Source organism: Centroberyx affinis, unplaced genomic scaffold (assembly GCF_046629955.1).
Source record: "Centroberyx affinis isolate AG114_WGS23_722 - 3 ecotype Tasmania unplaced genomic scaffold, CSIRO-AGI_Caff_v1 ptg001065l_1, whole genome shotgun sequence".
In the NCBI taxonomy this organism is placed as follows: Eukaryota; Metazoa; Chordata; class Actinopteri; order Beryciformes; family Berycidae; genus Centroberyx; species Centroberyx affinis.
Genome location: NW_027279615.1, coordinates 117,144 through 129,539, shown reverse-complemented (window position 1 = coordinate 129,539; position 12,396 = coordinate 117,144). Strand labels below are relative to the sequence as shown.

The 12,396-nt window shown below is 45.6% G+C and overlaps 1 protein-coding gene across 1 annotated transcript in view; it reads left to right on the top strand.

Moving 5' to 3' along the window:
• The window catches only part of tbc1d30 (TBC1 domain family, member 30), a 32,190-nt gene extending 19,973 nt beyond the window's left edge, over positions 1–12,217 (top strand). The window contains exons 10-16 of the mRNA XM_071523112.1: positions 3,039–3,144; positions 3,283–3,389; positions 4,169–4,308; positions 5,868–6,116; positions 7,205–7,270; positions 8,499–8,699; positions 8,751–12,217. Of these exons, the coding sequence (XP_071379213.1) occupies positions 3,039–3,144; positions 3,283–3,389; positions 4,169–4,308; positions 5,868–6,116; positions 7,205–7,270; positions 8,499–8,699; positions 8,751–9,805 (1,924 nt within the window). The 3' untranslated portion in view covers positions 9,806–12,217. The remainder of the gene's footprint in view (positions 1–3,038; positions 3,145–3,282; positions 3,390–4,168; positions 4,309–5,867; positions 6,117–7,204; positions 7,271–8,498; positions 8,700–8,750) is intronic.
• The last annotated feature ends 179 nt before the right edge of the window (positions 12,218–12,396 follow it).

The following is a 12,396-nucleotide window of genomic DNA, read 5'->3' as shown; positions in this document are numbered from 1 at the left end:
TTTCCTGGGCCTGGACCTCAACTTGGGCCTTTTCCTCAGCCTGTTCCTGGGCCTCGACTTGGGCCTTTTCCTGGGCCTGGACCTCAACTTGGGCCTTTTCCTCAGCCTGTTCCTGGGCCTCGACTTGGGCCTTTTCCTCAGCCTGGACCTCAACTTGGGCCTTTTCCTGGGCCTTTTCATCAGCCTGTTTCTGGGCCTCGACTTGGGCCTTTTCCTCTGCCTTTTCCTCGGCCTGGAGCTGCTCCTGGGCCTCAACTTGGGCCTTTTCCTTGGCCTTTTCCTGGGCCTGGAGCTGTTCCTGGACCTCGACTTGGGCCTTTTCCTTGGCCTTTTCCTGGGCCTCGACTTGGGCCTTTTCCTCGGCCTGTTCCTGGGCCTTAACTTGGGCCTGTTCCTGGGCCTCGACTTGGGCCTCTACTTGGGCCTCCTCGGTCTTTTCCTGGGCCTGAGCCTGTACTTGGACCTCCTCTTGGGCTTTTCCCTGGGCCTTTTCCTGGGCCTGTTCCTGGGCCTTTTCCTGGACCTGGGCCTCGACTTGAGCCTTTTCTTGAGCCTTTTCCTGGGCATGGACCTGGGCCTGGACCTGGACCTGGACCTCTGCCTTTTCCTTGGCGTTTTCCTGGGCCTCGACTTGGGCCTTTTCCTCGGCCTGTTCCTGGGCCTTGACTTGGGCCTGTTCCTCGGCCTCGACTTGGGCCTCGACTTGGGCCTCCTCGGTCTTTTCCTGGGCCTGAGCCTGTACTTGGACCTCTTCTTGGGCTTTTCCCTGGGCCTGTTCCTGGGCCTCTTCCTGGGCCTTTTCCTGGGCCTGAGCCTGTACTTGGACCTCTTCTTGGGCTTTTCCCTGGGCCTTTTCCTGGGCCTGAGCCTGTACTTGGACCTCTTCTTGGGCTTTTCCCTGGGCCTCTTCCTGGGCCTTTTCCTGGGCCTGAGCCTGTACGTGGACCTCTTCCTGGGCTTTTCCCTGGGCTTGTTGATGGGCCTGTTTCTGGGGCTTCTCCTGGGCCTGTTTTTGGGCCTTTTCCTGGGCCTGAGCCTGTTCGGCCAGGCCGAGGAACAGGAACTGGAGCTGGGGCTGGGCAGAAGAGTGCAGGTCCAGAATCTCCTTAAGATGTTCATCTGCCTCCCTCATAGTCTGGTATTCCTCCCTGGTCCATTTCCTCTGGGTCTGTTGCTGCTTCTCAGCAGAAGAGTCTAGACCCAGAGCCAGCTTGAAATATTCTTCTGCCTCTATCATCATCAGATGCTCTTTGTTGCTCCATTTCCTCTGGACCTGTTCCTCGATCTGGACCTGTTCGGCCAGGCCCAGGAACATGAACTGGACCTGGGTGTGGTCAGAAGAGTCAAGGTCCAGAATCTTCCTGACATATTCATCTGCCTCCCTCATCATCTTGTAGTCCTGCCTGCTCAATTTCGTCTGGGTCTGGGTCTGTTCCTCATTCTGGACAGAAGAGTCCAGGCCAAGAACCAGCTTCAACTGATTTTCTGCCTCTATCAGCAGCAGATGTTCCTCGCTGCTGGAGAGTGGGTCCAGGAGCCCAGTCTTCCTCTCTACAGGGAATTCCAGGTAAGTCTGCCTCGCAGTTATGTGGGCAGGGCTTACCTGGGCATCCTCCGGCTCTGTGTTGTGCTGGATCTCCATGTATTTCTTTCTCTTGTCTCTCTTTCTCTCTCTTTTTGTCTTGTGTGTCGCCTCCATCGCGCCAAAAAGTGAAATGTCTCTGTGCTGTGTGCACTTGGAATTATAACACCACACTGCATTCGCTGTCCTCATTGTGACACCACAATGTATGAAGTTAGTGGGATTCCAAGCTCCCCTTGACTGACAGGACTGTCAAAGATTCTGTGTGTTTTTATTTGATTTTTTATGCATCTAGCTTCAGTTAAGTGAATACAAGTGTATTTTCTGGGTTTAATTACAAGAAGTGTAATGTGATTTAAGATCATTCCGGTTAGTGAGTGTTTGGAAAGAGTATTGTGGTTCTTGTTGAGAACCACTGCACTATATGTCATCTAACTAATGTCATCTACACATATATAAACATCTGGCAAATTTCAACATATTTTCAAGCATTTCTCTAAATATATTCTGAAATATACAGTATGTGAAATGTATTTTTTGCAGTTTGGGATAGCTCTGATGTCACTGAACTGCATCTGATCCCAGCAAGCATGAGCAAACCTGAGAACTGCATCTTGACTTGATTTCTTATCGGTACTGATTTGACAGTATGAAATATTTATTATTCTCAGGCAGGCTGCAGGCAAAACTGTCTGGAAACAAATCACTTCAATTCCTAACTACAATCTCCAGTTAGACTTTCCATGTAACCTGAGAATTCATAATTGTGCAAAGGACTAACAAGTGCTGAGATGAGCATCCATAACACTTCATCCACAACAATCATCTGCATTTATTTAAGCATCGACATAGCAACAAACATAAGGGACATATAGGCTACATCAGTGATTCTCAACCTTTTTCATATCAAGGACCCCAAATTTAGTATACATTAGTGCCACAGACCCCCATTTCATTGAAGATTTTTTCTCTCGGACCCAAATTGTGTTAACTTCTTGTAAATGAAATAATGGTGACGTTTAACAATTCATCAATTTGGGTGGGGACCCCCTGAAGCCACCTCATGGACCCCTGGTGGTGCCCGGACCCACGTCTGTCTACTGTACTCTACCAGACACTTCTATTGTGAAAATCAAAGATAGTGGTTAAATAGTGAATTTTGGAAAACAGCTGGTTTGTCTCCCTGCTGATGGATGGAAGATAACTTCAGTCCTTGGTTGACAAAATGATGCCAATTTACAGAAAATTAAAATTACATTCAAACCATGATTTTTTTTTTAGATTACTCTACATCAACAACATCTATTTTGTACATATTTCTCTCCCTCTGTCCCTTCTGTATCTTCCCTTCCCTCTATCTCCCTCGGCTCCTCTCTCTATCTTTCCTCACTCTCCCTCTCTTGCTGTTTTTAACCCCTCTCTCCCTCTCTCTCTCCCTCCCTCTCTCTCTGTCCAGGAGGATAGAGTATTGTCAGACAGCAGACGAGTTCTACAGCACGATGGGCTGTCTCACTCAGGAGATGCTGGAGCACAGCCTCATCGATCCTACTGAGCTCATGCAGGTACGCGGACATTATTCACAAACCGCTGAAAACCATGCAACACCAAAAGGTTTTTAACCAACATGCAAATCAGTAGACAGTTTTAACGTCACCTCTTCTCTCTTCTCTCCTCTCTCCTCTCCCCCCCCCCCCCATCAGGAGGTTTACTCCATGGCCGTGTTTCCCTTCCCCCAGCTGGCAGAGCTGAGAGAGAAATACACCTACAACATCACCCCCTTCCCTACCTCAGTCAAATCCAATGGAAGGTCGGTCCCATATACACTGTACTGTGTTATCCTCACTAGTCTCCCACATTCAGAGTGTCTACAGTAAAAAAAAATGGGACTGCTATGATGATTTCCTGTATAAGGCAAAACGTTGATGAGGGGTTTTTATGGTTTTGCCCAGTCTGTTCCACATAGTTGAAAGTAATCATTTATGGAGATCTTTTTGGGACAAAAAGTTCATCATTTTCAGCAGGTATGGAGCTTTGCCACTGAGACAAAATCAATTGTCATAGCAGATTGTACCAGGGTGTCCATGGGTCCTGGAAAAGTCTTAAATTGCCTAAATTTAAGGCCTTAGAAAGAAAGAAAATATCTCAAATACCATGTAATGACAGGCTTTTTAAAAAAGATTATTTGGGGCATTTTCACCTTTTATTATAGTAAATAGTCCATAGTGAAGAAAGTTATAGAAGCAGTTATATAAGCAGGCTTGGGAAGTAAGGCAAATGAAATATTCAAATGTCATGAATTGTGTTGTTTCACCAAAAGAAGTGTATGGGACCGGCATTAGTGTTAGTTTTATTTTCTCATGTTGTCTTACATTACTTCACAGTAAATTTGACCTGCATTTATTTCCACTCTTAGATTAATACAATGTGCCAAAGATGTTTTATTTTGATTGTATCCTCCCCGTTTCACCTCAAAACCAGTGTTATTAGTGAAGTTACAGTAGATTTGTTTCTGGGAGCGACGTGCAGGTTTTTACCGTGCTGCATGTTGTATCATGATCTGATGATGATGATGCTGTCTTGTTCCAGTGGCGGTCTGGGCAGCTGGGAGAGCGATGATGACGCTGACATGGATGATGAAGACTCGGTGGTGACGGCGCTCGGCTGTCTGGGGCCCCTGGGCGGCCTGCTGGCCCCCGAGCTGCAGAGATACCAGAAACATCTGAAAGGTCAGTGCAGACACTCAGAACACACAAAATAACAAACTGAATGTGAATGGCGGCTAATGGAGACTGTATGGGGACAACAGCCAAGTGGCTCCAGACGGACCGCTGCCCCAAATCCTCATGTTCTGCCCCCGATCCCGCTGCAAGTACACACTGTCTCTGCTCCGTTTCCTCCAGCCAAATCCCCACTTCCTCCTCCTTCAACATCTCTTCCTGCCAAACAGGGAAAGGCCCAATCAGACCGAGAGACTTGGCTAAAAACACAGACTAGGATCTGACACACTTGTCATCACACCCCGGAATGATTTAAAAATGATTTCAAATAGATTTAAGATTTGAACTATTGAGATATTAACATGAGGTATTAACATGGTATGGAAAATATTGCTTCTTAAAGGTGCTATGTGTAGCATTTTAACATCAATAAATCATTACCACATTCATTTTGAGACATTTGAGTATAATTACTGTAAAAAAACAAGACCAAGACCAGAGTGGCACCCTCTACGCTGCATTTTACAGGTGTGACAGGTAGAGAAATCGCTTCCAACATATTTATCCTCTTCAGTAAAGGGAAAGACACCAGGGAGGGGGGCAGGAAGCTACACGTTTTCTGAGAAATGTAGTCTTAATTTGGAGAAATGAGCACTAACAGTACCACAGGTGTGAGATTGAGGCTACCAATCGTCTCCATCATGCCCTCATTTGTTTATGGTAATTATACCAAGGTATCACAAAGGTAACTTGTCTTCAAAGGCTGCTTTTGTGTAAATCTTATGCGTGATGTAGACGATGTCATCAGAAGTCATGCAAATAAACAGGAGGGACTGACTAACTGACTGCCAGGGCTTGTTTCATCCAGAGCCAAACGTCATCTTTGATGAATGTCATTTCAAATTGAATGGATTTGGATAGTCTCCAAAACAGTGTTTCAGTCATGTCTCTATTGCAAGAAACATTTTGTATGTTCAAATCGAAAATAAATTCAGTATCGACTTTCCAAATTCTGTTTTCTTCCCAAGAGATTCTGTCAGTAAGTGTTGTGTCTTGAGGGTTCAAATGATTTTGATTAAAGAGGATGAAAGCAAAACTGGGGAAGCAATTTGGGAAGAAAAGGAGCTTAAAACAGCCAAAAAAAAGGCACATTGGATTGTGTCTGATTTGTGTATTATTCTGGAATGTCGTCTTCTTGCTTTTGAACCAAAGCTCTTGACTCTAATCTCTGGTTTCTCAGTTTGTTCCCTGTCAAGCTGTGTGTCTTTCTGTCTCTAAAAGCAAACATCATAGTCATAAAATAAATCAAAACAAATAAAAACAAGAAGCTAAAAATATTAGAGGGTAAAAAGACAGTACAGTATGTTCTACTGCTGTTTTGCAAATTGTAATTAATATTTTGTCATACTTTTCATTCATACTATGTTCCTGACATGGTGGAATTGTCAGTTGCATTACATTTAATGCCCACATTTACTATAATCTATTTATCTATTTAATCAAATTAACATTCCTCCTTAACGTTTCATCTTAACTTACCCGTCTTCCTTCTCCTTCACCACCACCAGACCAGCGCGGAGAGCAGGGCAACATAGCGGAGCTGAGTCCCGGGGCGGTGGGGGCCGGAGGAGGAGGGGGAGGAGGAGGGGGTGGCGGAGGAGGAGGAGGAGGAGGAGGAGGCAGAGCGGAGCATCAAGCCGCCATCAACAGCATGATGATGGAGAGGATGAGCACGGACATCAGCGCCCTGAAGAAGCAGTACGCACGCATCAAGAGGCGGCAGCAGCAGCAGGCTATGCAGCTCTACATACGCACAGGTAGGGGGAGACAGAAGGCTGCAGTCACACTATTCTGCTGCACTATTTTCACACTGCCAGTGCCAAAAACTACACACTAATGTCTGTAGTTTTTGTCAGCTGATGTGGTCCAGTCAGTGTCGTCCATTTCTGATATGATGGATATGATGCAGTTTGATTGATTACATATTCATTGTAGAATTGATCAATACTACACTGGTTGTCCATGGGAAGACCTTAACCTGAATTGATTCTAATGAGACATTTTGATCAGATTCCACACAAGAATGTATGGATATGTTTGTATTAATAGTAATATCCTGGATTTCAATGGAGAGTTTTAGTGTCCCATGGTGTAAATGCTGCTCCAGAGGTTTTAACATCTTGCCAAGCATAAAATTCTGGGGGAAATGCTGAATATTTGCAGGGATTTTTTGGTTTGAAAATGGTCAAATGTAAAGATACTGAATATCAACGAAAAATATTTGCTGTAGGCAGCTTCAGTCCAAATATATCAGTATCAATATCAGCCTTCAAAAACTCATATCAGTCGAACCCTAGTTATAAAGATGATTTTTTTTTTTTAAATGTCATAAAGACTCAGTAAGGGGAGCTTCTGCTAAGTGTTGGAGAGTTGTACATAAATACTGTTTGCAGATAGTGGCAGCAAATGCAGCTAGTCACCATGGAAACAAAGTACGTGTCACGCGACCAGCTTTTTATTATCAGCACGAAATGCAGCCGAGGCAGCGCTCCCTCTTCTTCAATACAAGTGGAATATTGTGAACACACCCAGAGAAACACGAGCACACAGAGTCTCTCTCTCACACACACACACACACACACACACACACATAGACACACACAGACACACCCTGAATAAACAGTACGTAGATAATGCATACACACAATGAAGATGCATGATAGAATCTCATGCAAATATACACTACACACACTTGTATTTTAAGCACACACACAAACACACACACACACACACTGAAGAAACAGTACACATACATCAAGAGTAGCTAATACCTGTGGGGGCAGAGGGACACACACACACACACAGCACAAAGCGAGGTGTATGACTGTCGGTGTGTGACTCATAGGACCTGGACTCGGAGTGACCACAAACCCAGGGGTTCTACAGGAACCTCCTACCAAACCCAACGATGGTACTGACCGCCGCAAACGACCATACTGGGGTTGAACCAATGGGTGATCAGAAATAGGGGTGTTCTTATTTGAAGGTGTCCAATGATTCCCTGGTGTTTGAATGAATGCAGTCTGATTAATTAAGTGGGCAAATGGCTATTAATTATAGAACAAATTAAATTAAAGAGCATATTATTGCCTACTGTCGCTTAATTATCCATCGCTTTTTAATGGTGCAATATGTTTAAGGACTAACTGGGCTATTGGTGATGGTTTTGGGGCTGGTGGCAGCAACAATTCACAGTTCCAATATTGATAACACAACATTGAGGATATCTCAGACAAATGTCTCCAATTTAACTCTACTCTCTAGTTTGGGCATAGTCCAGTGAGATTACCATGATCGCGATGAAGTTTCCTTTCTATCTGTTTGATGACTCTTCTCATTCTATATCGGAAATCATTACATGCTTCTTTAAAACCTCCCATTACTAACCTCTAATTCTCATTGCAACATATGATTTGTGAGGCTTGTGTAACAGAATTACAGTGAGGTTGGCAATGGATTTGATTTTTTTCCCCCCTTCAAATACAAACATCTATGCAGGCACACACACATACACTAAGTCGTCCACACTAATCATCACTCATATGAGCAAGCTCTTAAAGCTCAGTAATCTGCTTTTATATAGGCCTGTTAACCATAACAGAGTTTACTGACTTTGGAAAGAGGCCAGAAATACTGTGCATTTATGGTAGTATGTACTGAGTGGTATTTTTGAGAGGGAGAGAAAAAGAGAGAGAAATGGTTTATGGCCAGTAATCCTAAAGCCGTCTTGCTCTGAGAGGTTTGATAAATGAAACCTTCAGAGGAAGAACCATACAGTATGGAAGGCTCTCCAGCGGCCATATTGGAGGTCCTCAGCTCTTGGCATCAACTGCTGAGAACAGCTGATTAAATTTCTAAACTAGTGACTCAGCTGTCTCAACATTATCAAATAGACAGTTAATTTCTGTGCTTTTTTTGACTGGGAAGTGATCCTTTCATTACTGATACATCTGATTGATATTATGTTTAGATAATGTCAGCTTGTTAGCTAGCTAACCATAGTATCTACACAGCCAACACTGCAGTGGGCCTCCATGATGGTGTCAGTCATGGTTGCAACTCCAAGTCTTTGTAAGCCTGTTTTAATATGTTTGTGTGTCTGTCCCCTAACCCCCCCCCAACCCCCACCTCCTCTCCAGATAAATGCCCCGCCACCAATGTCCTGGCCTCCCAGCTCAACCCCTGCACCCCAGTGGTCAATCACCTCCTCCTGGGTCGCAAATCACGCGGAGGTTCCCGGGGCTCCAGACCCACATCTACCTCCACCACCACATCCACGCTCCCGGGGGCCCGGCCCGCCCCTCTGCCCCAGACCGAGGCCTCCCCGGCCAAGCAGCGCTGTGGCTCGCTGCCCTCCAACGGCACCGGCTCCCCAGGAAGCTCGGGAGGAGGCGTGGGCTCGCCCTGGCGCGCCCACGTCCGGGTTCACCGCAGGAATATAGCCAGGGCCCGAGCACAGTTAGGCTTCGGGGATTCAGAGGAGAGGGAAGAGGAGGAGGAGGAGGAGGAAGAGGAAGGAGAATCAGAGAGAGGAGAGGGTGGAGAAGACAGGAAGAGGAATGAGGAGGAGGAGGAGAGAGATGGAACAGGAAAGGCTGATGAGGAGGAGGGGAGTGACGTTCCTGCATCTCCTTCTCCCGATCCCACTGTTACAGGGCCAGAATGCGAAGAGGCTCAACAGGCTACAGATGCGAGAAATGTGGCGGAAGTGAGAGAGGTGGTGGAGCGACTGGCCTCCCTGGAGCTAGAGGCCGAATCGAGCCCGCCCTCCCCCGCCGACGCTCCCCCAAACCCCAATACACAACCCGGCTCTCCCCCTGTCACACCACCAGAGTGTCACCCAGAGCCTGGAGCCACACCCCAAGTCCCCGTCCTCCCTCCGCCGCCGGCCTCACGCCGACGCAAAGAGTCCGACTCCTCGAGTTCGGAGAGCAACGCCGGCTCCCTGGGACGCTTCCCCTCCGTCGCTCCACCTCCCTCTCACCACTCCTCCACCTCCTGCATCCCCTCCTCCTCGCCCTCCACTCTGAGTCCGTCCCCGTCCCCGGCTCCCGTCGGCTCGTCCTCCCCCGCGCCGTCCTCCTCCTCCCCCACGTCCCGCCTCACGTCTTCCCCTTCCGTCCCGTCCTTCTCCCCTCTCTCTCCTCCCGCCCCCTCCGGCTTTTACATGACCCCGTCCCCCTCCACCCCCTCGCTCTCCTCCCTCTCCTCATCGTCCAAATCGCACATCCCCTCCTCCCCGTCCACCCCGGCGCTCTCGTCCGCCTCCGCCCCGAAGCAGTCCGTCTTCTCCCCGTTCCCGTGCGTCAAGCAGCCCAGGAAGTCTGTGGCGGCCAGGAACCTGGGTCTCTACGGTCCCACCTCCAGAACGCCCACGGTGCACTTCCCCCAGCTCAGCCGCAACCTCAACCGCAGCAGTGCCGTCAGCACCACCAGGAGGCGATGAAGACCCCCGTGTCAGTTACCAAATCCACATATTGGTCGTTGACCCCGAGTAGACGCTGACGGTGGAAACACACTTGTCACTTGATAGGAAAAATCATTAGTTACACCGTGTTGCCTCTCGCATATCGAGGAAACAGCCCATGTCCTATTTTAAGTGGATTGAAAGTGTACAGATTGTCATTCACCTTGCAAAGGCTCATCCCGAAGTTCACAAGCCATTACAGACACACAAGACTATGTGTATAAAAACTGTGTGAATTTGTGAATTTACAGTCATTTCTTAATGGTTTGCTAAAGGTTAAAGGCGGAGTGTTTGAACTGCATGGGTATTATTTTACTGTCCCGCCGAGGAGTTAGATGTTTTGAACACTGGGAAACAGGAGTATTATATCTATCCCTTTACGGCGGCCTGTGCAGGTCCTTCTTGGCCATACATACAAAAAATGATGGGACGCCACATGTGAGGCTAAACTAGGTTTGACTGACTCTGTAGTGTGTCTGAGTAAGGCACCAAGTTATTCTCTATCTATGCTCTACAGCAACATCTCTTAAAAAGCAGGTTGTGATCCAAAATGGGAGACGGGATTCTCTCCGTCTTAGACAAATCCCTCATTTCGGACTCATGGAGCAAAAACGAAATACTGCTTTGTTTCCTAAGAGATGAGACTATAGCCATCCACACGTTTCTATGCCAAGTATTTAAAAAAAAAATACACAAGAAACAAGAGATACCTAAGAGTTTCTGTAAGTGAAGAATCATAAAAACTTGTGTGTCCAGAAAAGCCACCCAATCTTAAAACTGATGTCCTGAAGCACTTAATGTTTTGTCCTGTTCAAGGGTCTGAAATGAATCTGTATGTACTCTGACTCCGTCTGTCTGTATCTCGACTGTTGGACACGAGGAATGTAATGTCTCGGCCACTAATCGTAAAGTAGCTGTGAATAGGAGTGCTGATCTGAGAGTGTTTTGATTTGTGTGTGTGGGCCATGAAATATGAATTTAATTATTCATGCATTGGAGTGAGTACTGTATGGATCTGATGTGCTAATGTGAAGCCTTTGATGCTGAAACATAATTGGAAATTATGAGGTGTCATAGCAAATGTAATGTCTGGATGTTGGCTTAAGAAATGGCTGAATGTTAGCAAATACTGTCTATCTAGCTCTGTTGTATGTAAAATAAATCAGCACAACACTTCAATACATGGAATACATCAAGTTTTTTGGAAACTGGCTTGTTGGTTAACTTACCTGTTCATTGATGAGAACATGGACACCATGCTCCATGCTAACACTTTAGCATACAACATTTTCAGTGATAGGCCACAAGTAAGAAGACTGAACTTTTTTTGAAAAAGAGAAAGATAGTGTAAGAGAAAGGTAGTGGTTTTTATTATATGGCATATCTCAGTATAGCTGATGTAGCTATGGTTTATTTTGTGGGACTATTTCAGGTGAGTAACCATGTATTCATCTGCTGCTCAGTGAGTTTTAGCTGTAAATAGTCTCCTATCACTCACCTTCACTTCCTAAGGAAACAAGGAAGAAGTCCCTGCTAGTTCAAAGCAATTTGTGGATTTTTTTTTTTCTCAATCTCTTACATTAAACTGCCAGGTAAGTCATTTAAGATGACTTACCATTTAGCTTTAGAGCTGCTACAAGTTCTCATTTTCTCACTTTTGATGAAATGCTAGTGGCTGCTATCAACTCAACATGCTGCATGCTAAAGAGTTAGCATGGAGCACCGGAGCCAGTGATGTGAACAGTGTCTGCTGGATTTGAAACTCTCTTTACCTGTCACCACAAAGTATGTTTCCCTTTTGCCACCGGTTGTCTCTGCCATTGTGCACATTATTTTTCTCATTCCCATAATCAACCTCTGTCTATGGCAGCCATTTTATCTGTAGTAGCCAAATGACTATTCAAGTATGTTGCTCTGCATGGTTGTGTCCATTCTTGTTTTGTATAGGAAAAGATAGGAACACACTGGAACAACATATCCCAATGATTCCAGCTTAAACTGGTTTCCATTGCCACCAGTTCTGTGCTGGGGAACCTTTACCTCTGGCTGTCGTGCTATAACAGCTTTGGGTAAACTTCATCCTTGTTATTTGTATACACTATGTATCATTGGTATCAGCCAATATTTATCAGTCCTTGAATTCACAAGAATTCACTAAACCACTTGAATGCCCTAAAGACACGACATGCTTACTATTGATCACAAAATCAAAATGTGGAGATTTTTTTTGTTTCACATAAAATATCAGTTGTATCTAGTGTGTATGTGTGTGAGGCCTCTTGGAGTGACTGTACATAACGTGTGGATCATATTACACCAAATTATCCTTGGTCACCAAGGGGAGGCTGACGTAGAACGAGGGCATAACCGCACTCCTAATAAAGAAATACTTTGAAGAGAATTGACTCCTTTGCATGGTTTTCTGTTTAAATGACTATTTGTACTTGAATTCATGAATTTATGTACAGCATTTCTGTTTCTGTTAGTTGGCACTGTAACCATCAAATTCTACACGGCTTGTTTTTTTTTTCTCATTCTCTTTTCTCCCCTCACACACACACATGCAAACG